The sequence below is a fragment of the Hyla sarda genome, chromosome 5 (assembly GCF_029499605.1).
Source record: "Hyla sarda isolate aHylSar1 chromosome 5, aHylSar1.hap1, whole genome shotgun sequence".
Classification (NCBI taxonomy): Eukaryota; Metazoa; Chordata; class Amphibia; order Anura; family Hylidae; genus Hyla; species Hyla sarda.
Window position 1 is genome coordinate 381234450 of NC_079193.1, and position 27689 is coordinate 381262138.

General features: G+C 45.0%; 1 protein-coding gene across 1 annotated transcript in view; it reads right to left on the reverse strand.

The window, feature by feature from the left end:
• LOC130274603 (ly6/PLAUR domain-containing protein 2-like) overlaps positions 1-27487 on the reverse strand; it is a gene marked incomplete at its 5' end in the record, with an annotated part of 44425 nt that extends 16938 nt beyond the window's left edge. The window contains one exon of the mRNA XM_056523038.1: positions 27469-27487. Within this exon, the coding sequence (XP_056379013.1) occupies positions 27469-27487 (19 nt within the window). The remainder of the gene's footprint in view (positions 1-27468) is intronic.
• Between the last annotated feature and the right edge of the window lie 202 nt (positions 27488-27689).

Genomic DNA, 27689 nt, shown 5'->3' on the forward strand with positions numbered 1-27689 from the left:
AGCCCCCCTCTATATACACAGCCCCCCTCTATATACCCAGCCCCCCTCTATATACACAGCCCCCCCTCTATATACACAGCCCCCCTCTATATACACAGCCCCCCTCTATATACACAGCCCCCTCTCTATATCCACAGCCCCCCTCTATATACACAGCCCCCCTCTATATACACAGCCCCCCTCTATATACACAGCCCCCCTCTATATACACATCCTCTATATACACACCCCCCCCTCTATATACACAGCCCCCCTATATACACAGCCCCCCTCTATATACACAGCCCCCCTCTATATACACATCCCCCCTCTATATACACAGCCCCCCCTCTATATACACAGCCCCCCTCTATATACACAGCCCCCCTCTATATACACAGCCCCCCTCTATATACACAGCCCCCCTCTATATACACAGCCCCCTCTATATACACAGCCCCCTTTATATACACAGCCCCCCTCTATATACACAGCCCCCCTCTATATACACAGCCCCCCTCTATATATACACAGCCCCCCCCTCTATATACACAGCCCCCTCTATGTATACACATCCTCTATATATACAGCCCCCCCTCTATATACACATCCTCTATATATACAGCCCCCCTCTATATACACAGCCCCCCTCTATATACACAGCCCCCCTCTATATACACAGCCCCCTCTATATACACAGCCCCCCTCTATATACACAGCCCCCCCTCTATATACACAGCCCCCCTCTATATACACAGCCCCCCTCTATATACACAGCCCCCCTCTATATACACAGCCCCCCTCTATATACACAGCCCCCCTCTATATACACAGCCCCCTCTATATACACAGCCCCCCTCTATATCCACAGCCCCACTCTATATACACAGCCCCCCTCTATATACACAGCCCCCCTCTATATACAAAGCCCCCTCTATATACACAGCCCCCTCTATATACACAGCCCCCTCTATATACACAGCCCCCCTCTATATACACAGCCCCCTCTATATACACAGCCCCCCTCTATATACACAGCCCCCCTCTATATACACAGCCCCCTCTATATACACAGCCCCCTCTATATACACAGCCCCCCTCTATATACACAGCCCCCCTCTATATACACAGCCCCCTCTATATACACAGCCCCCTCTATATATACAGCCTCCCTCTATATATACAGCCCCCCTCTATATACACAGCCCCCCCTCTATATACACAGCCCCCTCTATATACACAGCCCCCTCTTTATACACAGCCCCCTCTATATACACAGCCCCCCTCTATATCCACAGCCCCACTCTATATACACAGCCCCCCTCTATATACACAACCCCCCTCTATATATACAGCCCCCCTCTATATACACAGCCCCCTCTATATACACAGCCCCCTCTATATACACAGTCCCCTCTATATACACAGCCCCCCTCTATATACACAGCCCCCTCTATATACACAGCCCCCCTCTATATACACAGCCCCCCTCTATATACACAGCCCCCCTCTATATACACAGCCCCCTCTATATACACAGCCCCCCTCTATATCCACAGCCCCCCTCTATATACACAGCCCCCTCTATATACACAGCCCCCTCTATATATACAGCCTCCCTCTATATATACAGCCCCCCTCTATATACACAGCCCCCCTCCATATACACAGCCCCCCTCCATATACACAGCCCCCTCTATATACACAGCCCCCCTCTATATACACAGCCCCCCTCTATATACACAGCCCCCCTCTCTATATACACAGCCCCCCCTCTATATACACAGCCCCCCCTCTCTATATACACAGCCCCCCCTCTATATACACAGCCCCCCTCTATATACACAGCCCCCTCTATATACACAGCCCCCCTCTATATATACACAGCCCCCCTCTATATACACAGCCCCCCTCTATATACACAGCCCCCCTCTATATACACAGCCCCCCCTCTATATACACAGCCCCCCACTATATACACAGCCCTCCTCTATATACACAGCCCCCCTCTATATACACAGCCCCCCTCTATATACACAGCCCCCCCTCTATATACACAGCCCCCCACTATATACACAGCCCTCCTCTATATACACAGCCCTCCTCTATATACACAGCCCCCCTCTATATACACAGCCCCCCTCTATATACACAGCCCCCCATCTATATACACAGCCCCCCTCTATATACACAGCCCCCCCTCTATATACACTGCCCCCCTCTATATACACAGCCCCCTCTATATACACAGCCCCCTCTATATACACAGCCCCCCTCTATATACACAGCCCCCCTCTATATCCACAGCCCCCCTCTATATCCACAGCCCCCTCTATATACACAGCCCCCCTCTATATACACAGCCCCCCTCTATATACACAGCCCCCCTCTATATACACAGCCCCCCTCTATATACACTGCCCCCCCTCTATATACACTGCCCCCCCTCTATATACACAGCCCCCCTCTATATACACAGCCCCCCTCTATATACACAGCCCCCCTCTATATACACAGCCCCCCCTCTATATACACAGCCCCCCTCTATATACACAGCCCCCCTCTATATACACAGCCCCCCTCTATATCCACAGCCCCCCTCTATATACACAGCCCCCTCTATATACACAGCCCCCCTCTATATACACAGCCCCCCTCTATATACACAGCCCCCCCTCTATATACACAGCCCCTCTATATCCACAACCATTCCTCTATATACACAGCCCCTCTCTATATACACAGCCCCCCTCTATATACACAGCCCCCCTCTATATACACAGCCCCCCCTCTATATACACAGCCCCCCTCTATATCCACAGCCATTCCTCTATATACACAGCCCCCCTCTATATACACAGCCATTCCTCTATATATACAGCCCCCTCTATATACACAGCCCCCCCTCTATATACACAGCCCCCCCTCTATATACACAGCCCCCCTCTATATCCACAGCCATTCCTCTATATACACAGCCCCCCTCTATATACACAGCCCCCCTCTATATCCACAGCCATTCCTCTATATACACAGCCCCCCTCTATATACACAGCCCCCCTCTATATCCACAGCCCCCACTATATACACAGCCCCCCTCTATATCCACAGCCCCCCTCTATATACACAGCCCCCCTCTATATCCACAGCCATTCCTCTATATACACAGCCCCCCCTCTATATACACAGCCCCCCTCTATATCCACAGCCCCCACTATATACACAGCCCCCCTCTATATCCACAGCCCCCCTCTATATACACAGCCCCCCTCTATATCCACAGCCCCCCTCTATATCCACAGCCCCCCTCTATATACACAGCCCCCCTCTATATACACAGCCCCCCTCTATATACACAGCCATTCCTCTGTCAAGGCTTCTACTCACCTCTTCAGAAAAGCAGATTAGATTGGTGACAACTTCTATCCTTAGTAAACCCATGCTGGCTATCACTTATAATACTATTATCCCCTATGTATTCCTGTATGTAATCCCTTATAAGTCCTTCAAACAATTTACCCACAATGCACGTTAGACTTACCGGTCTATACAGATTTGTAAATTACTTCTATTAAAAAATCTTAATCCTTCCTATTGAAAAAACAAAAGTTGGATTCAAAATGTCCGACTTCAAAATGGCCGCCATGGTCACCACCCATCTTGAAAAGATTCCCCCCTCACATATACTAATGGGCCACAAACAGGAAGTTAATATCACCAACCATTCCCATTGTATTAAGGTGTATCCATTTAAATGGCGCACCCTGTATAGAGTATATAGGGTGTATATAAGGTGTATCCATAGAAATGGTGCACTGTATAGAGTATATAGGGTGTATATAAGGTGTATCCATATAAATGGCCCACCCTGTATAGAGTATATAGGGTGTATATAAGGTGTATCCATAGAAATGACGCACCCTGTATAGAGTATATAGGGTGTATATAAGGTGTATCCATATAAATGGCCCACCCTGTATAGAGTATATAGGGTGTATATAAGGTGAATCCATAGAAATGGCGCATCCTGTATAGAGTATATAGGGTGTATATAAGGTGTATCCATTTAAATGGCGCACCCTGTATAGAGTATATAGGGTGTATATAAGGTGTATCCATATAAATGGCCCACCCTGTATAGAGTATATAGGGTGTATATAAGGTGAATCCATAGAAATGGCGCACCCTGTATAGAGTATATAGGGTGTATATAAGGTGTATCCATATAAATGGCGCACTGTATAGAGTATATAGGGTGTATATAATGTGTATCCATATAAATGGCGCACTGTATAGAATATATAGGGTGTATATAATGTGTATCCATAGAAATGGCGCACCCTGTATAGAGTATATAGGGTGTATATAAGGTGTATCCATAGAAATGGTGCACCCTGTATAGAGTATATAGGGTGTATATAAGGTGTATCCATAGAAATGGCGCACTGTATAGAGTATATAGGGTGTATATAAGGTGTATCCATAGAAATGGCGCGCACTGTATAGAGTATATAGGGTGTATATAAGGTGTATCCATAGAAATGGCGCACTGTATAGAGTATATAGGGTGTATATAAGGTGTATACATAGAAATGGCGCACTGTATAGAGTATATAGGGTGTATATAAGGTGTATCCATAGAAATGGCGCACTGTATAGAGTATATAGGGTGTATATAAGGTGTATCCATAGAAATGACGCACCCTGTATAGAGTATATAGGGTGTATATAATGTGTATCCATATAAATGGCGCACTGTATAGAGTATATAGGGAGTATATAAGGTGAATCCATAGAAATGGCCCACCCTGTATAGAGTATATAGGGTGTATATAAGGTGTATCCATAGAAATGGCGCACTGTATAGAGTATATAGGGTGTATATAAGGTGTATCCATAGAAATGGCGCACTGTATAGAGTATATAGGGTGTATATAAGGTGTATACATAGAAATGGCGCACTGTATAGAGTATATAGGGTGTATATAAGGTGTATCCATAGAAATGGCGCACCCTGTATAGAGTATATAGGGTGTATATAAGGTGTATCCATATAAATGGTGCACCCTGTATAGAGTATATAGGGTGTATATATGGTGTATCCATAGAAATGGCGCACCCTGTATAGAGTATATAGGGTGTATATAAGGTGTATACATATAAATGGCCCACACTGTATAGAGTATATAGGGTGTATATATGGTGTATCCATAGAAATGGCGCACTGTATAGAGTATATAGGGTGTATATAAGGTGTATCCATAGAAATGGCGCACTGTATAGAGTATATAGGGTGTATATAAGGTGTATCCATAGAAATGGCGCACTGGATAGAGTATATAGGGTGTATATAAGGTGTATCCATAGAAATGGCGCACTGTATAGAGTATATAGGGTGTATATAAGGTGTATCCATAGAAATGGCGCACTGTATAGAGTATATAGGGTGTATATAAGGTGTATCCATAGAAATGGCGCACTGTATAGAGTATATAGGGTGTATATAAGGTGTATCCAAAGAAATGACGCACCCTGTAGTGTTAGAAACCTGCGCTAGGCGAGAAATGATGAATGAATTGTTGTGTGTTTAGCTTTGTATAGCGGTGAGGTAACATGTGACCAGCGGTGAGGTGGAGTCGGTCTGCACTGCCGGTGGGTCCGGGGCCCATGGACAGGTGAATAGAACGGTAGAAAGTCCCGGCACTTGTTTGCAGCATGAGTTACAGCACGTGAAGGACGAAGTCCGAATGCTGGACCCCACGACCTCCTGCAGGGGCCACAGCTCTGCCACGACTCTCCCGTGCAGGAGCCTTGTTGGCCGCAGCATGATGACGCAGATAACACGTCTCCTTCATGTAGTTCTATGGAAGAGGTATGGGCAGCGGGATGGGGAGGTCGACGCTACTCACATTAGCCGCGGCACAGCGCGGCAATGCCAGGCCATGTTCGGTAGTCCCAGCGGTCGGAATTACTCTGTGCTCCTCTTTCTAGACCCGTCCTCCTCCATCTACATTACTCTGTGCTCCTCTTTCTGGACCCATCCTCCTCCTTCTTCATTACTCTGTGCTCCTCCTTCTAGACCTTCCTCCTCCATCTTCATTACTCTGTGCTCCTCCTTCTAGACCTTCCTCCTCCATCTACATTACTCTGTGCTCCTCCTTCTAGACCTTCCTCCTCCATCTACATTCCTCTGTGTTCCTCCTTCTAGACCCGCCCTCCTCCTTCTTCATTACTCTGTGCTCCTCCTTCTAGACCTTCCTCCTCCATCTACATTACTCTGTGCTCCTCCTTCTAGACCCGCCCTCCTCCTTCTTCATTACTCTGTGCTCGTCCTTCTAGACCTTCCTCCTCCTTCTACATTACTCTGTGCTCCTCCTTCTAGACCCGCCCTCCTCCTTCTTCATTACTCTGTGCTCGTCCTTCTAGACCTTCCTTCTCTATCTACATTACTCTGTGCTCCTCCTTCTAGACCCATCCTCCTCCTTCTTCATTACTCTGTGCTCCTCCTTCTAGACCTTCCTCCTCCTTCTACATTACTCTGTGCTCCTCCTTCTAGACCCATCCTCCTCCATCTACATTACTCTGTGCTCCTCCTTCTAGACCCGTCCTCCTCCATCTACATTACTCTGTGCTCCTCCTTCTAGACCTTCCTCCTCCTTCTACATTACTCTGTGCTCCTCCTTCTAGACCTTCCTCCTCCATCTACATTACTCTGTGCTCCTCCTTCTCGACCTTCCTCCTCCTTCTACATAGTTTTTTGAGCCGAGGCGCGTGCTCTTTATCACCCAAAGTGCAAGAAAAAGTACAAACAAGTCACACTAAAAAACGTGCACAAAGGATGCGGTCTATCGCTAAGCCCTTCTCCAACAGGAGAGAGACCCCCAACAAACCTACCATTCACCTGGGGCCAGAAGGCACCTGCAAGGATCCAGGTTCGATGCCCCTTTTCGCCGAAAATGTACCTGGCTTAAACCTAGGTGTTAACCAAGGGATCAGCCGAGGAGCCGTATACTGGTGGCATCTTGACCAAAGCCAAGTTGCCCAGGGGTCGCAGGGAGGTGAGGAACCAAAAGGCCACACACTCCTCCCCTAGACCGCCAGGAGGGACACCCAGAAGGGCTACCGGATCCTGCCAATCCTGTGTACAAACAAAACACGCAACGTGGCACAGTGACATACAAAAATAATAAATAAGTGAATGAGTGCAGATATACTGCCCGGTCATCCGGTCTGATCTATAAATATTTCCCTGATCCTATCCAGAAGGCAGGGACACCAAGGGTGAGTGCCAAAGGTGAAGAGTAATGGTGCAGAGCGTTCACTCAGTGAGTTATAAACCCAGCGAGTTTCGGCACCTCAGGGTCACCACTCCCCGAGGCACAAAAGTACCTCGGCTCTACACCCCCCTACCTCATGGCGAGACCTCATGGGAACGCCCCAGTACACCTGCCCCTACCATGCAGCACCCATCCCCACCAGCTCCATACCGGTGTTGTATGGCCCAGTAGCATGAAACTGATAAGAACAGATACTACACTTGATCATAGCCAAAAGCCCTAATCCTTCTAGACCTTCCTCCTCCATCTACATTACTCTGTGCTCCTCCTTCTAGACCTTCCTCCTCCTTCTCCATTACTCTGTGCTCCTCCTTCTAGACCTTCCTCTTCCATCTACATTACTCTGTGCTCCTCCTTCTAGACCTGTACTCCTCCTTCTTCATTACTCTGTGCTCCTCCTTCTAGACCCGTCCTCCTCCATCTACATTATTCTGTGTTCCTCCTTCTAGACCTTCCTCCTCCATCTTCATTACTCTGTGCTCCTCCTTCTAGACCTGTCCTCCTCCTTCTTCATTACTCTGTGCTCCTCCTTCTAGACCCATCCTCCTCCATCTACATTACTCTGTGCTCCTCCTTCTAGACCTGTGCTCCTCCTTCTTCATCACTCTGTGCTCCTCCTTCTGGACCCGTCCTCCTCCTTCTTCATTACTCTGTGCTCCTCCTTCTGGACCCGTCCTCCTCCTTCTTCATTACTCTGTGCTCCTCCTTCTAGACCTGTCCTCCTCCTTCTTCATTACTCTGTGCTCCTCCTTCTAGACCCGTCCTCCTCCATCTACATTACTCTGTGCTCCTCCTTCTAGACTTGTGCTCCTCCTTCTTCATTACTCTGTGCTCCTCCTTCTAGACCTGTGCTCCTCCTTCTTCATTACTCTGTGCTCCTCTTTCTAGACCCGTCCTCCTCCATCTACATTACTCTGTGCTTCTCCTTCTAGACCCATCCTCCTCCTTCTTCATTACTCTGTGCTCCTCCTTCTAGACCCATCCTCCTCCTTCTTCATTACTCTGTGCTCCTTCTTCTAGACCTGTGCTCCTCCTTCTTCATTACTCTGTGCTCCTCCTTCTAGACCCGTCCTCCTCCTTCTTCATTACTCTGTGCTCCTCCTTCTAGACCTGTGCTCCTCCTTCTTCATTACTCTGTGCTCCTCCTTCTAGACCTTCCTCCTCCATCTACATTACTCTGTGCTCCTCCTTCTAGACCTGTCCTCCTCCTTCTTCATTACTCTGTGCTCCTCCTTCTAGATCTCCTCTGTCTCCTACATTACTTTGTGCTTTAGACCTGCATTCGCCTCCTACATTTGCTCCTCCCCTACTCTTTCTACATTACTCTCTGCTCCTCCTTCTAGACCTTTCCTTATTTTTCGACATTAGTTTGGGTTCCTCCTTCCAGATTTTTCGTCTTTTTAATACATTACTGTGCTCCTCCTTCCAGAGCTTTCCTGAGATTTCTATATTTCTCAGTGCTCCTCCCTATAGACCCAACCTCAACCCATTAAATCGCTACAAACTCAGAGGTCCTCAATGCTGACAGCAGCATCTAAATATTACCGGTGTTTGTCATTGGTTGCGCCATCGTGATGCACTCGCAATGAACCCATCCATTGTCATGGCCTATGACAGGCTGTAATAATAGAGCGCCAATCCAATGAACAATGGTAATACTAAAGTATTACATTGACCTGTACGAGCAGTTGAAAGATCTCGCAGTCATTTAAAGGAACTAACATAAGTGTAAAACACAAAGTTAAATTTTTTTTCTATTTTTTTTAATCCCCCATAATAAAATATCAAATTAATACCTTTTCTCCATTTCCATTAAAAAAAATAAAAATAAAAAAAGCATATTTGGTATCGCAACGTGTGAAATTACTTTACATTACTCAAACTCATTACTAAATTTTAAGCATATTTAAGATAATAATCCCCTAAAAATACCTTTACCCCACAATTAATCCCACAAAGAAGTATTCTTCAGTTTATAATAAAATGAAAGGTTTTAATATAAAGTACATATAGTCCCCAAAAATACAAGCCTTGGCTGTGACATTAAGGGGTTAAATGCTGAAGCCATAGAACATAAAGCAAGATATTAATGTATTCAAGTTACATCATTTTGGATAAACAATACCCATCTGTCCTATAGAGACTATAATTGCTCCCTGTGGGTTCAAAGGTGTACTCAGCTGCCCGAGCGTTCCAAACATTTTGTTCTGAACGTTTGGATTGGGCGGTAGGGGTCGTGAAGTCAAGGCCACGCCCCTTGTGATGTAACGTCACACCCCCTCAATGCAAGTCTATGGAAGGGGGCGTGGCAGCCGCCACGCCCCCTCCCATAGACTTGCATTGAGGGGGCGCGGTGTGACATCACAAGGGGGTGTGGCCATGACATCCTTATCCTCTATCTTATCCTCTATCCTTTGGATAGGGAATAAAATGGCTAGGGGCGGAGTACCGCTTTAATAAAGTGATTTTGTTCCTAAGCGGAAACAAGCGACTACGGAAGGCGCAATAAACTGCGTAAAATTGTGTTTGATGTAAAGAAGAACAGGAACGGCTCAAATCAACGCCGGTTAAAGCAACATGCAAATTTGAAATGCGCCAGACTGATGCGCGACCTCGAAGGTTATGTCGCAAGATCAAGATAAAGTCCCGATTCGGTAAGAAAATCAGTACATGTTTACGAGATGATTCGGATCTTGTAATGACACCAAAGACTAAGATAATTCTTACATAAGTAACAAGAAGGAAGGACAGAATAATCGACCTCACGTGGACCATCGGCCAACAGACCGGCAAAAATCAAGGGCAGATGTTATCTCCTTTAGGCGTTTTGTACATCCAGGGCAGATGTCGTCCCCTTTAGGCGTTCAGTACATCCAGGGCAGATGTCATCCCCTTTAGGCGTTTTGTACATCCAGGGCAGATGTCGGCCCCTTTAGGCGTTCCGTACATCCAGGGCAGATGTCGTCTCCTTTAGGCGTTCCGTACATCCAGGGCAGATGTCGTCTCCTTTAGGCGTTCCGTACATCCAGGGCAGAAGTCGTTTCCTTTAGGCGTTCCGTACATCCAGGGCAGATGTCGTTTCCTTTAGGCGTTCCGTACATCCAGGGCAGATGTCGTCTCCTTTAGGAGTTCCGTACATCCAGGGAAGATGGTGTCTCCTTTAGGCGTTCCGTACATCCAGGGCAGAAGTCGTTTCCTTTAGGCGTTCCGTACATCCAGGGCAGAAGTCGTTTCCTTTAGGCGTTCCGTACATCCAGAACAGATGTCGTCTCCTTTAGGCGTTTTGTACATCCAGGGCCAGATGTTATCCCATTTAGGTGTTACATACATCCAGAGCAGATGTCGTCTCCTTTAGGCGTTCCGTACATCCAGAGCAGATGTCGTCTCCTTTAGGCGTTCCGTACATCCAGGGCAGATGTCGTCTCCTTTAGGCGTTCCGTACATCCAGGGCAGATGACGTCTCCTTTAGGAGTTCCGTACATCCAGGGAAGATGGCGTCTCCTTTAGGCGTTCCGTACATCCAGGGCAGAAGTCGTTTCCTTTAGGCATTATGTATGTCCAGGGTGGATGTCATCCCCTTTAGGCGTTCCATACATCCATGGCAGAAGTCGTCCCCTTTAGGCGTTCCGTACATCCAGGGCAGATGTCGTCCCCTTTAGGCGTTCCATACATCCAGGGCAGAAGTCGTCCCCTTTAGGTGTTCCATACATCCAGGGGCAGATGTTATCCTCTTTAGGCGTTGAGTACATCCATGGCAGATGTCATCCCCTTTAGTTGTTCCGTACATCCAGGGGCAGATGTCGTCCCCTTTAGGCGTTCCGTACATCCAGGGACAGATGTCGTCCCCTTTAGTTGTTCCGTGCATTCAGGGGCAGAAGTCATCCCCTTTAGGTGTTCCGTACATCCATGGGCAGATTTCGTCCCCTTTAGGCTTTCCGTACATCCAAAGGCAGATGTCGGCCCCTTAAGGCGTTCAGTACATCCAGGGCAGAAGTCGTCCCCTTTAGGCGTTCCGTACTTCCAGGGCAGAAGTCGTCCCCTTTAGGCGTTCCGTACATCCAGGGGCAGATGTCATCCCCTTTAGGCGTTCAGTACATCCAGAGGCAGATGTCAGCCCCTTTAGGCGTTCCATATATCCAGAGGCAGATGTCATCCCCTTTAGGCGTTCCGTACATCCAGGGCAGAAGTCGTCCCCTTTAGGCATTCCGTACATCCAGGGCAGAAGTTGTCCCCTTTAGGCGTTCCGTACATCCAGGGGCAGTTGTTGGCCCCTTTAGGCTTTCCATACATCCAGAGGCAGATGTCATCCCCTTTAGGCGTTCCGTACATCCAGGACAGAAGTCGTCCCCTTTAGGCGTTCCATACATCCAGAGGCAGATGTCATCCCCTTTAGGCGTTGAGTACATCCAGGGGCAGTTGTTGGCCCCTTTAGGCGTTCCATACATTCAGAGGCAGATGTCATCCCCTTTAGGCGTTCCATACATCCAGGGGCAGTTGTTGGCCCCTTTAGGCGTTCCATACATCCAGGGGCAGTTGTTGGCCCCTTTAGGCGTTCCATACATCCAGAGGCAGTTGTTGGCCCCTTTAGGCGTTCCATACATCCAGAGGCAGATGTCATCCCCTTTAGGCATTTCATACATCCAGGGGCAGTTGTTGGCCCCTTTAGGCGTTCCATACATCCAGAGGCAGTTGTTGGCCCCTTTAGGCGTTCCATACATCCAGAGGCAGTTGTTGGCCCCTTTAGGCGTTCCATACATCCAGGGGCAGTTGTCGGCCCCTTTAGGCGTTCCATACATCCAGGGGCAGTTGTTGGCCCCTTTAGGCGTTCCATACATCCAGGGGCAGTTGTTGGTCCCTTTAGGCGTTCCATACATCCAGGGGCAGTTGTTGGCCCCTTTAGGCGTTCCATACATCCAGGGGCAGTTGTCGGCCCCTTTAGGCATTCCATACATCCAGGGGCAGTTGTTGGTCCCTTTAGGCGTTCCATACATCCAGGGGCAGTTGTTGGCCCCTATAGGCATTCCGTACATCCAGGGCACGGAACAAAAACCAGGAAACAAGAGAAAGAAGAAATTCCTGGTGCTCCAGATACCACAGATGAAGTCACGCAAGGGAACGTTATTTACAAGTCTCTTTATCATCGAGAGAAGATTTATTTATCTGAGAAGTTAAATTAAACAAAGTTTATTAGGTCTCGTATGTCATTACCTGCCTTGAACTTGTGCGAAGTGTTGAAATGATAATTCCCATGTCGTATTTCAGGAAAGACAAGTTTATCTGAACGTATCGGTCGGTGAACGAGGTTTAGAAGAAAAAATGACTGAAGAATACTTCTCGGTGGGTGGTTCTTTATATACGCTTTTAAAGGGGTACTCCACAGCTAGATATCTTTTATCCTATCCAAAGGATAAGGGATAAGATGTCTGATCAAGGGGGTCCCGCACACTGGGCTCCTGCGGAAGTGGTCATAACATCACGCCAGGCCCCCTCCATTCATGTCTATGGGAGGAGGCATGGCGGTCATCAAGCCCCCTCCCATAGATATGAACAGAGGGGACGTGGTGTGACGTCAAAATCACGGCCTCCGGCTCCGAGTGTTCTGAACAAAATGTTCGGAACGCTGGAGCACCGGAGTACCCCTTTAAGAATTTTACTAATGATATTAAAGGGACACTCCACTGTAAAGAAAACTATTTTAAATCAACTGATGCTAGAAAGTTAAAATGACTTCTATTTAAAAAGCTTAATCCTTCCAGTACTTATCCGCGGCTGTATGCTCCACAGGAAATTCTTTTCTTTTTGAATTTCCTTTCTGTCTGACCACAGTGCTCTCTGCTGACACCACTGTCCATTTTATGAACTGTCCAGAGTAGAAGCAAATCCCCATAGCAAACCTCTCCTGCTTTGGACAGTTCCTGACATGGACAGAGGTGTCAGCAGAGAGCACTGTGGTCAGACATAAAAGAAATTCAAAAAGAAAAGAACTTCCTATGGAGCAAACAGCAGCTGATAAGTAATGGAAGGGTTATGATTTTTAAATAGAAGTAATTTACAAATCTGTATAACTTTCTGGCACCAGTTGATTTTAAAAAAAAAATTCCAGTGGAGTACCCCTTTAAGGCGTTTATATACCTGGATTTCCATTGAGAGTTAGAGAGGAGACTTTGAATTGTTAGAAAACCAAAAAATAATGGGAATATAGGGATGATCAATTGGGAATTGTATATGCAAGAGAAGACACAGCAACTGTTGGCCAACAGATTGTACTGTATTGTATATATCTTCTGCTCAGCTCCTCCTGCTCTATAACATGTTACCTGCAGATTGTACTGTATTGTATATATCTTCTGCTCAGCTCCTCCTGCTCTATAACATGTTACCTGCAGATTGTACTGTATTGTATATATCATCTGCTCAGCTCCTTCTGCTCTATAACATGATACCTGCAGATTGTACTGTATTGTATATATCATCGGCTCAGCTCCTCCTGCTCTATAACATGTTACCTGCAGATTGTACTGTATTGTATATATCATCTGCTCAGCTCCTCCTGCTCTATAACATGATACCTGCAGATTGTCCTGTATTGTATATATCATCTGCTCAGCTCCTCCTGCTCTATAACATGTTACCTGCAGATTGTACTGTATTGTATATATCATCTGCTCAGCTCCTCCTGCTCTATAACATGATACCTGCTGATTGTACTGTATTGTATATATCATCTGCTCAGCTCCTCCTGCTCTATAACATGATACCTGCAGATTGTACTATATTGTATATATCATCTGCTCAGCTCCTCCTGCTCTATAACATGATACCTGCAGATTGTACTGTATTGTATATATCCCCTGTTCAGCTCCTCCTGCTCTATAACATGTTACCTGCAGATTGTACTGTATTGTATATATCATCTGCTCAGCTCCTCCTGCTCTATAACATGATACCTGCAGATTGTACTGTATTGTATATATCCCCTGCTCAGCTCCTCCTGTTCTATAACATGATACCTGCAGATTGTACTGTATTTTATATATCATCTGCTCAGCTCCTCCTGCTCTATGACATGATACCTGCAGATTGTACTGTATTGTATATATCATCTGCTCAGCTCCTCCTGCTCTATAACATGTTACCTGCAGATTGTACTGTATTATATATATCATCTGCTCAGCTCCTCCTGCTCTATAACATGTTACCTGCAGATTGTACTGTATTGTATATATCATCTGCTCAGCTCCTCCTGCTCTATAACATGATACCTGCAGATTGTACTGTATTGTATATATCATCTGCTCAGCTCCTCCTGTTCTATAACATGATACCTGCAGATTGTACTGTATTTTATATATCATCTGCTCAGCTCCTCCTGCTCTATAACATGATACCTGCAGATTGTACTGTATTGTATATATCATCTGCTCAGCTCATCCTCCTATATAACATGTTACCTGCAGATTGTACTGTATTGTATATATATATAATCTGCTCAGCTCCTCCTGCTCTATAACATGATACCTGCAGATTGTACTGTATTGTATATATCATCTGCTCAGCTCCTCCTGCTCTATAACATGTTACCTGCAGATTGTACTGTATTGTATACATTATCTGCTCCGCTCCTCCTGCTCTATAACATGATACCTGCAGATTGTACTGTATTGTATATATCTTCTGCTCAGCTCCTCCTGCTCTATAACATGTTACCTGCAGATTGTACTGTATTGTATATATCATCTGCTCAGCTCCTCCTGCTCTATAACATGATACCTGCTGATTGTACTGTATTGTATATATCATCTGCTCAGCTCCTCCTGCTCTATAACATGATATCTGCAGATTGTACTATATTGTATATATCATCTGCTCTGCTCCTCCTGCTCTATAACATGATACCTGCAGATTGTACTGTATTGTATATATCCCCTGTTCAGCTCCTCCTGCTCTATAACATGTTACCTGCAGATTGTACTGTATTGTATATATCATCTGCTCAGCTCCTCCTGCTCTATAACATGATACCTGCAGATTGTACTGTATTGTATATATCCCCTGCTCAGCTCCTCCTGCTCTATAACATGTTACCTGCAGATTGTACTGTATTATATATATCATCCGCTCAGCTCCTCCTGCTCTATAACATGATACCTGTAGATTGTACTGTATTGTATATATCATCTGCTCAGCTCCTCCGGCTCTATAACATGTTACCTGCATATTGTACTGTATTGTATATATCATCTGCTCAGCTCCTCCTGCTCTATAACATGTTACCTGCAGATTGTACTGTATTGTATATATCATCTGCTCAGCTCCTCCTGCTCTATAACATGATACCTGCAGATTGTACTGTATTGTATATATCATCTGCTCAGCTCCTACTGCTCTATAACATGTTACCTGCAGATTGTACTGTATTGTATAGATCATTTTCTCAGCTCCTCCTGCTCTATAACATGTTACCTGCAGATTGTACTGTATTGCATATATCATCTGCTCAGCTCCTCCTACTCTATAACATGTTACCTGCAGATTGTACTGTATTGTATATATCATCTGCTCAGCTCCTCCTGCTCTATAACATGATACCTGCAGATTGTACTGTATTGTATATATATCATCTGCTTAGCTCCTCCTGCTCTATAACATGTTATCTGCAGATTGTACTGTATTGTATATATAATCTGCTCAGCTCCTCCTGCTCTATAACATGTTACCTGCAGATTGTACTGTGTTGTATATATCATCTGCTCAGCTCCTCCTGCTCTATAACATGTTACCTGCAGATTGCACTGTATTGTAAATATCATCTGCTCAGCTCCCCCTGCTCTATAACATGATACCTGCAGATTGCACAGCATTGTATAGATCATCTGCTCAGCTCCTCCTGCTCTATAACATGATACCTGCAGATTGTACTGTATTGTATATATCATCTGCTCAGCTCCTCCTGCTCTATAACATAATACCTGCAGATTGTACTGTATTTTATATATCATCTGCTCAGCTCCTCCTGCTCTATAACATGTTACCTGCAGATTGTACTGTATTGTATATATCATCTGCTCAGCTCCTCCTGCTCTATAACACGATACCTGCAGATTGTACTGTATTGTATATATCATCTGCTCAGCTCCTCCTGCTCTATAACATGTTACCTGCAGATTATACTGTATTGTATATATCATCTGCTCAGCTCCTCCTGCTCTATAACATGTTACCTGCACATTGTACTGTAATGTATATATCATCTGCTCAGTTCCTCCTGATATATAACATGTTACCTGCAGATTGTACTGCATTATATATATCATCTGCTCAGCTCCTCCTGCTCTATAACATGATACTTGCAGATTGTACAGTATTGTATATATCATCTGCTCAGCTCCTCCTGCTCTATAACATACCTGCAGATTGTACTGTATTGTATATATCATCTGCTCAGCTCCTCCTGCTCTATAACATGATACCTGCAGATTGTACTGTATTGTATACATCATCTGCTCAGCTCCTCCTGCTCTATAACATGATACCTGCAGATTGTACTGTATTGTATATATCATCTGCTCAGCTCCTCCTGCTCTATAACATGATACCTGCAGATTGTACTGTATTGTATATATCATCTGCTCAGCTCCTTCTGCTCTATAACATGATACCTGCAGATTGTACTGTATTGTATATATCATCTGCTCAGCTCCTCCTGCTCTATAACATGATACCTGCAGATTGTACTGTATTGTATATATCATCTGCTCAGCTCTTCCTGCTCTATAACATGTTACCTGCAGATTGTACTGTATTGTATATATCATCTGCTCAGCTCTTCCTGCTCTATAACATGTTACCTGCAGATTGTGCTGTATTGTATATATCATCTGCTCAGCTCCTCCTGATCTATAACATGATACCTGCAGATTGTACTGTATTGTATATATCATCTGCTCAGCTCCTCCTGCTCTGTAACATGATACCTGCAGATTATACTGTATTGTATATATCATCTGCTTAGCTCCTCCTGCTCTATAGCATGTTAACTGCAGATTGTACTGTATTGTATATATCATCTGCTTAGCTCCTCCTTCTCTATAACATGATACCTGCAGATTGTACTGTATTGTATATATCATCTGCTCAGCTCCTCCTGCTCTATAACATGTTACCTGCAGATTGTACTGTATTGTATATATCATCTGCTCAGCTCCTCCTGCTCTATAACATGTTACCTCCAGATTGTACTGTATTGTATATATCATCTGCTCAGCTCCTCCTACTCTATAACATGTTACCTCCAGATTGTACTGTATTGTAGTCATGTGCAGAACCAAAAATTTCGTTTTTTTCGTTATGTTCGTTTTAGTTTTTTAAACATTTTTGTTTCTGTGAATATTCGGAATGCTGTGCATTCGTCATATTCGGTTTTCGGATGCATCCGCGAAATTTTTTTCCGTTTTCGGATGCATTCGTTAATTCTGATTTTTGGTTCTGCACATGTCTAGTGATCCCTCAACATATGATGGTAATTCGTATGTTGAGGAATTCGTGCAATGTAAAAAAGTAAAGTCCTACTCACCTGTCCCCGCTGCTCCCGATGGTGTCCCTGGTACTCCGCTGGGCTCTGCTTGGCTCTCCTGGTTTTCTCCGGTCCTCCGTTGTTTGCCACAAGGCCTTACTGGGCCTCTGTAGTGACGTCATCACGTCGCTGCCGCACGCCGTTCCTATTGGATGACGGGACGCCGTGCGCGACGGCGTCATGACGACGTCAGAGGGAGACCCGTATGAAGGCCCCGGACCAGCCCAGGACCCACACCGGAGGAAGGCCCGGAGCAGTGCGGAAAGGTAAGTGAACCTGCCCGGGCTGCTTCAACTGCTATCCGGCAGCAGCTTAAGCATTATGCGCAGCCGGATAGCAGTTGATGCATGGCCCCGACATTCGGTATACTAATAACGAATGCATTCGTTGTTTGTTAACATGCATATTCGTTAACTGTACATTCGTATTCATATGCTTTTTCGGGATTTTGTCATTTTTTTTTCGTGCATTCTTTTCGTAACGAACATCCGAAAACGGAAAAATTTGTTTAGTTCCGTGTTCGTTACGAAACGAATAGCACATGTCTACTGTAATGTATATATCATCTGCTCAGCTCCTCCTGCTCTACAACATACGATGGTAATCCGTTCCAAATGGACCATCGTTTGTGGAAACCATCGTATGTTGAGGGATCCGTGCAATGTAAAGTATAGGACAGTTGTCTACAACCTGCGGACCTCCAGATGATGCAAAACTACAACACCCAGCATGCCCGGACAGCCAACGGCTGTCCGGGCATGCTGGGTGTTGTAGTTTTGCAACATCTGGAGGTCCGTAGGTTGAAGACCTTTGGTATTGGAGGTTATACTCACGTGTCCCCGCCGCTCCGGACCGTCACCGCTCGTCACCGCTGTCTTGGATGTCGCTCCATCGCTGTCGCCGGGTCCATGACTCTCCGGCAAGGCCTCCTCGTTCTCCTTCGCCGCCATCACGTCGCTACGCACGCCGCTCCTATTGGATGATGGGACGGCGTAGACAGCGACGTGATGACGACGATGGAGAGCGCCGACGATGCAGGGGATCCTGAAGAGGACGCGCCGGAGCCCTGAAGACAGGTAAGTGATCATCAGCGGACCACACGGGGCACCGTAAACGGCTATCAGGGGGCAGCTGAAGCAATCTGCGCTCCCAGATAGCCGTTTATGCGATGGACCCGACATACAAAAGCATCGTATGTTGAAATGATCGGGGCCATCGTAGGTTGGGGGGTCACTGTATATGTGATGTAATGTGGGTAGGAGCTATATCACCTTCTCCACATCTTATCATTACTTTTCAGTAAAATGTATAGTATTTAATTAATATTCAGTCCTTGTAGATTTTAGTATATTTTCCCCTTATTTCCTAGGTTTAGAGAGCAAGTTAACCCCTTAATGCCCTAGGAAATGCACATTTTTAGGTTTTTAAATTTTTTACCGCTTTTATTTTTTCATCTGCAGACCCAAATAAAGTTAGTTTTTTTTTGCAGAACCAAATACACTTTGCCACGACACCATAAAATGTACCTCAAAACGAAAAAAGTAAATATCTGTGAACGGAAATAGCGGACACAAAAAATGCTATTTATAAGGACGGCGCTTACTGTTACCTTGTCTGTGTTCTTTGGGTTTGTACCATTACAAAGATACCACATTTGCATAGTTTTTGATATATTTAAAAAAAAAAAAAATAATAATAAAAATTAAAACTTTAAAAAATTATTCAAATGGACATTTTTCTTACCCCTATAATTTAATTTCACTTTTTGTGCCATAATTAGTTTTTTTTTTATCAGTAACTTTTTGGTACTAATTTTACTTTTTGATGGCTTTTTATTCCAAATTTGTGGGATTTAAAGGGGCACTTCGCTGCCCCAGCGTTGGGAACATTTTGTTCTGAACCCTTGGAGTGGGCGGCGGGGGACGTGACGTCACGCCACGCCCATCAATGCAAGTTTATGGGAGGGGCGTGGCAGCTGCCACGCCCCTCCCATAGACTTGCATTGAGGGAGCGTGACGTGACATCACGACCCCCGCCGCCCGCTCCAAGCGTTCAGAACAAAACGGGCATGGCCGTGATGACACCCTCCGCTCGCACCCATCGTTCTAAACGAATGATTGGTGCTGCACAGAGATCGCGGGGGGGGGGGGGCCCAGGTGCGGGACTCCCGTAATCAGACATCTTATTCATGTCCTTTGGATAGGGGATGAGAAGTCTGGGGGTGGAGTACCCCTTTAATGTGCCAACATCCCTCCCCCTAATTGTGGCACTTTTTATGTTTATGCAAATCATTATGCGATTTCGTTAAATGAGTTCAGAAACTTCCGCACTACGTATTGTGGTTTATGTATTTTTTTTGTTTTTGTTTTTTAATTAAAAAAATGGGAACAAGGGGTGGGAGGGGGATGTTTTGATTTTATTTTTTTTTATTACAGAGGAAATATTTGTAAAAACATATATATTTTTTTTTTGAGACAGTCTCAGTCACATCAGGGCGAGGATTTTTGTCGACACAAGCGAAGTGCAATTTGGTGCCCCCCAACCCATTACTGACGGATTGTGGATTAGAAGCCCCCGGGCAACGCAGAGTAATATGCATCCCCCCCCCCCCCCCCCGCTGGCCTGTAAGAGAATGGTGATGCATGCAGTGTACGCATCGCCGCTCGCCAGGGGTGCACCCAGGATTGTCACATAAAATAATACCACCACACCGGGACGACATTTTACTACCGCAGTGACTAGGGATGAGCGAATCGAATCTGACGAATCTTAATTCGTTACGAATTTCAGGAAAAATTTGATTTGCAACGAATGCGAATACCACCGCGATTCCATCGTGTTAACCCCTTAAGGACCAAGCACGTATGAGTATGTCCCTGCACCCTGGGTGTTAAGGACTTGGCACGTACTCATACGTCCGTGGGAATTTCGGTCCCCGCCGCGCCGGGCACGGACCGGACCGGGGTGACTGCTGATATCTATCAGCAGGCACCCCGCGCAAATGCCCAGGGGGGTCATCAGACCCCCCCCTCCCATGTCGGCGATCGGCGCAAATCGCAAGTGAATTCACACTTGAGATTTGCACGATTCCGGGTCATTATGGGTCTATGGTGACCCGGAATATAAGGGGGATCGCGGGTGTCTAAGACACCCACTATCCCCCTGAAGTGATAGAAGTGAGGTGGCAAGGGTGCCACCCCTCCTATCCCTGCTATTGGTGGTCTAGACGCGACCACGAATGGCAGATCGGGGGCGGGGGGGGGGGGGTTAACTGTCGTTTTCCCCGTCCTGCCCACCCACAATAGGCGGGGCAGAACGGGGAAACGACGGGGACCAGCGCTGGAGTCCACTTACCGATCCGGAGGCTGCGGAGCGACGATCGTGTCGGAGATTGGCGGGCGGCGATGTCGTGCAGCAGGCTCCCTGGATCCGACGGAAGCCGGTAAGTTGCCTAGCAACATCCGGAGGGCTGCAGTCCGTGACCACTATATAGTGGTCTCTATACTGTAGCACTCCAGATGTTTCAAAACTACACCTCCCAGCAGTAGTTTGTAGTCTTGCAACAGCTGGAGGGCTACAGTTTGAGACCACTATATGGTAGTCTCTGAACTATAGCCCTCCAGATCTTGCAAAACTACAACTCCTAGCATGCCCACACAACTGTTTGCTGTCTGGGCATGCTGGGATTTGTAGTTTTGCAGCATCTGGAGGGCCACAGTTTGCAGTGGTCTCTATACTGTAGCTCTCCAGATGTTGCAAAACTGCAAATCCCAGCATGCTGGGAGTTGTAGTTGCGATCCCTTCAGCTGTTGCATAACTACATCTCCTAGCATGCCCTTCGGTGATCAGTACATGCTGGAAGTTGTAGTTTTGAAACAACTGGAGGTTTGCCCCCCCCCATGTGAACGTACAGGGTACATTCACACAGGCAGGTTTACAGTAAGTTTTCTGCTTCAAGTATGAGCTGCGGCAAATTTTTCGCCGCAGGGCAAACTCCTAGCAGGGAACTCACTGTAAACCTCTGCCGGTGTGAATGTACCCTAAAAACACTACACTACCACAAATAAAGGGTAAAACACAACATCTACACCCCCTTACACTGTCCCCCCCAATAAAAATGTAAAACGTATTGTACGGCAGTGTTTCCAGAACAGAGCCTCCAGCTGTTGCAAAACAACAACTCCCAGCATTTCTGGAATGTCCAGGCATGCTGGGAGTTTAGCAACAGCTGGAGGCACCCTGTTTGGGAATCACTGGCGTAGAATACCCCTATGTCCACCCCTATGCAATCCCTAATTTAGCTCTCAAATGCGCATGGGGCTCTCTCACTTCGGAGCCCTGTCGTATTTCAAGGAAACAGTTTAGGGCCACATATGGGGCATCTCCGTACTCGGGAGAAATTACACTACAAATTTTGGGGGGCTTTTTCTCCTTTTACCCCTTATGAAAAAGAAAAGTAGGGGTCTACACCAGCCTGTTAGTGTAAAAAAAAATTTTTTTTACACTAACATGCTGGTGTTGCCCTTTACTTTTTATTTTCACAAGAGGTAAAAGGAAAAAAGACCCCCAAAAATTGTAACGCAATTTCTCCTGAGTACGGAAATACCCCAGATGTGGGCGTAAAATGCTCTGCGGGCGCACAACAAGGCTCAGGAGTGAGAGCACCATGTACATTTGAAGCATAAATTGGTGATTTGCACAGGGTTGGCTAATTTTACAGCGGTTCTGACATAAACGCAAAAAAAAAAAAATTCCGACATGTGACCCCATTTTGGAAACTAAACCCCTCACGGAATTTAACAAGGTGTATAGTGAGCCTTAACACCCCACAGGTGTTTGACAAATTTTCGTTAAAGTTGGATGGGAAAATGAAAAATATTATTTTTTTCAACTAAAATGCTGGTGTTACCCTAAATTTTTCATTTTCTCAAGGGAAAATAGGAAAAAAGCCCCCCAAAATTTTTAGCCCCATTACTTCTGAGTAAGAACATTCCCCATATGTGGATGTAAAGTGCTCGGCGGGCGAACTACAATGCTCAGAAGAGAAGGAGCGCCATTGGGATTTTGAAGAGAAAATGTGTCCGGAATTGAAGGCCACTTGTGTTTACAAAGCCCCCATAGAGCCAGAACAATGGACCCCCAACATGTGACCCCATTTTGGAAACTACACCCCTCACGTAATGTAATAAGCGGTACAGTGAGAATTTACACCCCACAGGTGTCTGACAGATTTTTGGAAATTTAATTTTTCATTTGCTCAGCCCACTGTTCCAAAGATCTGTCAAATGCCAGTGGGGTGTAAATACTCACTGCACCCCTTATTAAATTCTGTGAGGGGTGTAGTTTCCAAAATGGGGTCACATGTGGGGGGTCCACTGTTCTGGCACCATGCGGGGGCTTTGTAAACCCACATGGCCCCTGACTACCATTCCAAACAAATTCACTCTTCAAAAGCTCAATGGCGCTCCTCCTCTTCTGAGCATTGTAGTTCGACCACAGGGCACTTGACGTCCACACATGGGGTATTTCCATACTCAGAAGAAATGGGGTTACAAATTTTGGGGGGTATTTTCTGCTATTAACCCTTGCAAAAATGTGAAATTTGGGGGGAAACACACATTTTAGTGAAAAAAAACAACATTTTTTTACATATGCAAAAGTCGTGAAACCCCTGTGGGGTATTAAGGCTCACTTTATTCCTTGTTACGTTCCTCAAGGGGTCTAGTTTCCAAAATAGTATGCCATGTGTTTTTTTTTTGCTGTTCTGGCACCATAGGGGCTTCCTAAATGCAACATGCCTCCCATCCAAAATATGCTCTCAAAAAGCCAAATATGACTCCTTCTCTTCTGAGCATTGTAGTTCGCCCGTAGTGCACTTCAGGTCAACTTATGGGGTACCTCCATACTCAGAAGAGATGGGGTTACAAATTTTGGGGGGTATTTTCTGCTATTAACCCTTGCAAAAATTTGAAATTTGGGGGGAAACACACATTTTAGAGAAAAAATATTTTTTTTTACATATGCAAAAGTCGTGAAACACCTGTGGGGTATTAAGGCTCACTTTATTCCTTGTTACGTTCCTCAAGGGGTCTAGTTTCCAAAATGGTATCCCATGTGTTTTTTTTTTGCTGTTCTGGCACCATAGGGGCTTCCTAAATGACACATGCCCCCAAAAACCATTTCAGAAAAACGTACTCTCCAAAATCCCCTTGTCGCTCCTTCCCTTCTGAGCCCTCTACTGCGCCCGCCGAACACTTTACATAGACATATAAGGTATGTGCTTACTCGAGAGAAATTGGGCTACAAATACAAGTATACATTTTCTCCTTTTACCCCTTGTAAAAATTCAAAAATTGGGTCTACAAGAACATGCGAGTATAAAAAATGAAGATTGTGAATTTTCTCCTTCACTTTGCTGCTATTCTTGTGAAACACCTAAAGGGTTAATACACTTACTGAATGTCATTTTGAATACTTTGGGGGTGTAGTTTTTATAATGGGGTCATTTATGGGGTATTTCTAATATGAAGACCCTTCAAATCCACTTCAAACCTGAACTGGTCCCTGAAAAATTGCGAGTTTGAAAATTTTGTGAAAAATTGGAAAATTGCTGCTGAACTTTGAAGCCCTTTGGTGTCTTCCAAAAGTAAAAACTTGTCAATTTTATGATGCAAACATAAAGTAGACATATTGTGTGTGTGAATCTAAATTTTTTTTATTTGTAATATCCATTTTCCTTACAAGCAGAGAGCTTCAAAGTTATAAAAATGCAAAATTTTCTATTTTTTCATCAAATTTTGGGATTTTTCACCAAGAAAGGATGCAAGTTACCACAAAATTTTACCACCATGTTAAAGTAGAATATGTCACGAAAAAACAATCTCGGAATCAGAATAATAACTAAAAGCATTCCAGAGTTATTAATGTTTAAAGTGACAGTGGTCAGATGTTCAAAAAACGCTCTGGTCCTAAGGTGTAAAATAGCCTGGTCCTTAAGGTGTTAACCCCTTAAAGACTCAGGGTTTTTCCGTTTTTGCACTTTCGTTTTTTCCTCCTTACCTTTTAAAAATCATAATCCTTTCAATTTTCCACCTAAAAATCCATATTATGGCTTATTTTTTGCATCGCCAATTCTACTTTGCAGTGACATTAGTCATTTTACCCAAAAATGCACGGCGAAACGGAAAAAAAAATCATTGTGCGACAAAATCGAAAAAAAAACGCCATTTTGTAACTTTTGGGGGCTTCCGTTTCTACGCAGTGCATATTTCGGTTAAAATTACACCTTATCATTATTCTGTAGGTCCATACGGTTAAAATGATCCCCTACTTATATAGGTTTGATTTTGTCGTACTTCTGGAAAAAATCATAACTACATGCAGGAAAATGTATACGTTTAAAAATGTCATCTTCTGACCCCTATAACTTTTTTATTTTTCCACGTACGGGGCGGTATGAGGACTCATTTTTTGCGCCGTGATCTGAAGTTTTTATCGGTATGATTTTTGTTTTGATCAGACTTTTTTAATCACTTTTTATTCATTTTTTAATGTTATAAAAAGTTACCAAAATACGCTTTTTTGGACTTTGGAATTTTTTTGCGCGTACGCCATTGACCGTACAGCTTAATTAATTATATATATTTATAGTTCGGACATTTACGCACGCGGCGATACCACATATGTTTATTTATTTATTTTTTACACTGTTTTATTTTTTTTTATGGGAAAAGGGGGGTGATTCAAACTTTTATTAGGGAAGGGGTTAAATGACCTTTATTAACACTTTTTTTTACTTTTTGTTTTGCAGTGTTATAGGTCCCATAGGGACCTATAACACTGCACACACTGATCTCTTATACTGATCATTGTTATCCCATAGGGACCAATAACACTGTGCACACTGATCTCTTATACTGATCATTGTTATCCCATAGGGACCTATAACACTGCACACACTGATCTCTTATACTGATCATTGTTATCCCATAGGGACCAATAACACTGTGCACACTGATCTCTTATACTGATCATTGTTATCCCATAGGGACCTATAACACTGCACACACTGATCTCTCATCCTGATCACAGGCGTGTATTAACACGCCTGTGATCAGCATTATCGGCGCTTGACTGCTCCTGCCTGGATCTCAGGCACGGAGCAGTCATTTGGACACCGAGGAGGCAGGTAAGAGCCCTCCCGGTGTCCGATCAGCTGTTCGGGACGCTGCGATTTCACCGCGGCGGTCCCGAACAGCCCGACTGAGCAGCCGGGATACTTTCAGTTTCACTTTAGAAGCTTCTAAAGGGTTAATACCGCACATCGCCGCGATCGGCGATGTGTGGTATTAGCCGCGGGTCCCGGCCGTTGATTAGCGCCGGGACCGACGCGATATGATGCGGGATCGCGGCGCCATCCCGCTTCATATCGCGGGAGCCGGCGCAGGACGTAAATATACGTCCTGCGTCGTTAAGGGGTTAAAGAGGTATTCCAGGACAAAAAACCTTTTCTTTATATATCACCTGGCTCCAGAAAGTTAAACAGATTTGTAAATTACTTCTATTAAAAAATCTTGATCCTCTCAGTACTTATGAGCTGCTGAAGTTTAGTTGTTCTTTTCTGTCTAAATGCTCTCTGATGACACCTGTCTCGGGAACTGTCCAGAGTAGAAGCAAATCCCCATAGCAAACCTCTTCTACTTTGTGCAGTTCCCGAGACAAGCAGAGGTGTCAGCAGAGAGCACTGTTGCAAGACAGAAATGAACAACTCAACTTCAGAAGCTGATATTTATTGGAAGGATTAAGATTTTTTAATAGAAGTAATATACAAATCTGTTTAACTTTCTGGAGCGAGTTGATATATATATATATATATATATATATATATATATATATATATAAATACAAGTTTTTTTGTGGAATACCCCTTTAATTGCTTCAATAAACTCCATTTAGTGCGGTGGGGGCTCCAGGGCATCTAAAATAGCGGTTCCTCATGTGTGGACATGGGGCAAGGGATCCTGGGAAGGCGGGAACAAGGGTAGGCGGGATGAGCCTGAATCACATGCAGCATGCAGCCTATCAGCAGCCGGTCACCCCTGTGATGTCACAGCCCTATATAATCGGCAGCCATATTCCGGCTAGTCTTTTCATCTTCCCTAGGGGACTAATATAAGCAATCATTTGATTGCTTATAAAAATGTTATAAAATGCTATTGCTTTGAATTATTTATCGGCCATCTACTGGCACTACCCGTCTATAGCAGGCTGTAACAGCAGATCAGTCACAGCTGGGCTGCCATTACAACTGATCTCCCCATACTCTGTCACATGACCAGGATGGTCTTATAATGGAAGTCTATGTGACAGTCATGGTCACATAGACACAATGCACTTCTCTCCCGGCTCGTTCTACTGATTGGTTGGAGTCACTAGGACGTATCAAATGTTTTTTTTTTATTAGTAAAAGGTTCACTTTTAAGCGTCCCTAGGGCACCTTTATAAGCAATCATTTGATTGCTTGTACATTTGAGCAATGTTTTGCAATTGAATTATCAGCCATCTACAGGTACTGCCTACCTATGGCTGTAACAGCAGATCAGTCAGGCACTCAGGCCTTCAGAAGAGCTGGGTTGCCATGAAAACGGATCTCTGCTAGGTCTGTCACATGACCTGGATGGTCTTGGAATGGAAGTCTATGGGACAATCTTGGTCATATAGACACAGTGTGCTTCTGTTCTCGCTTGTTCTACTGATCGGGCCAGGACGTTACAGGGTGGAGCAGATCCCACCCAACCCTT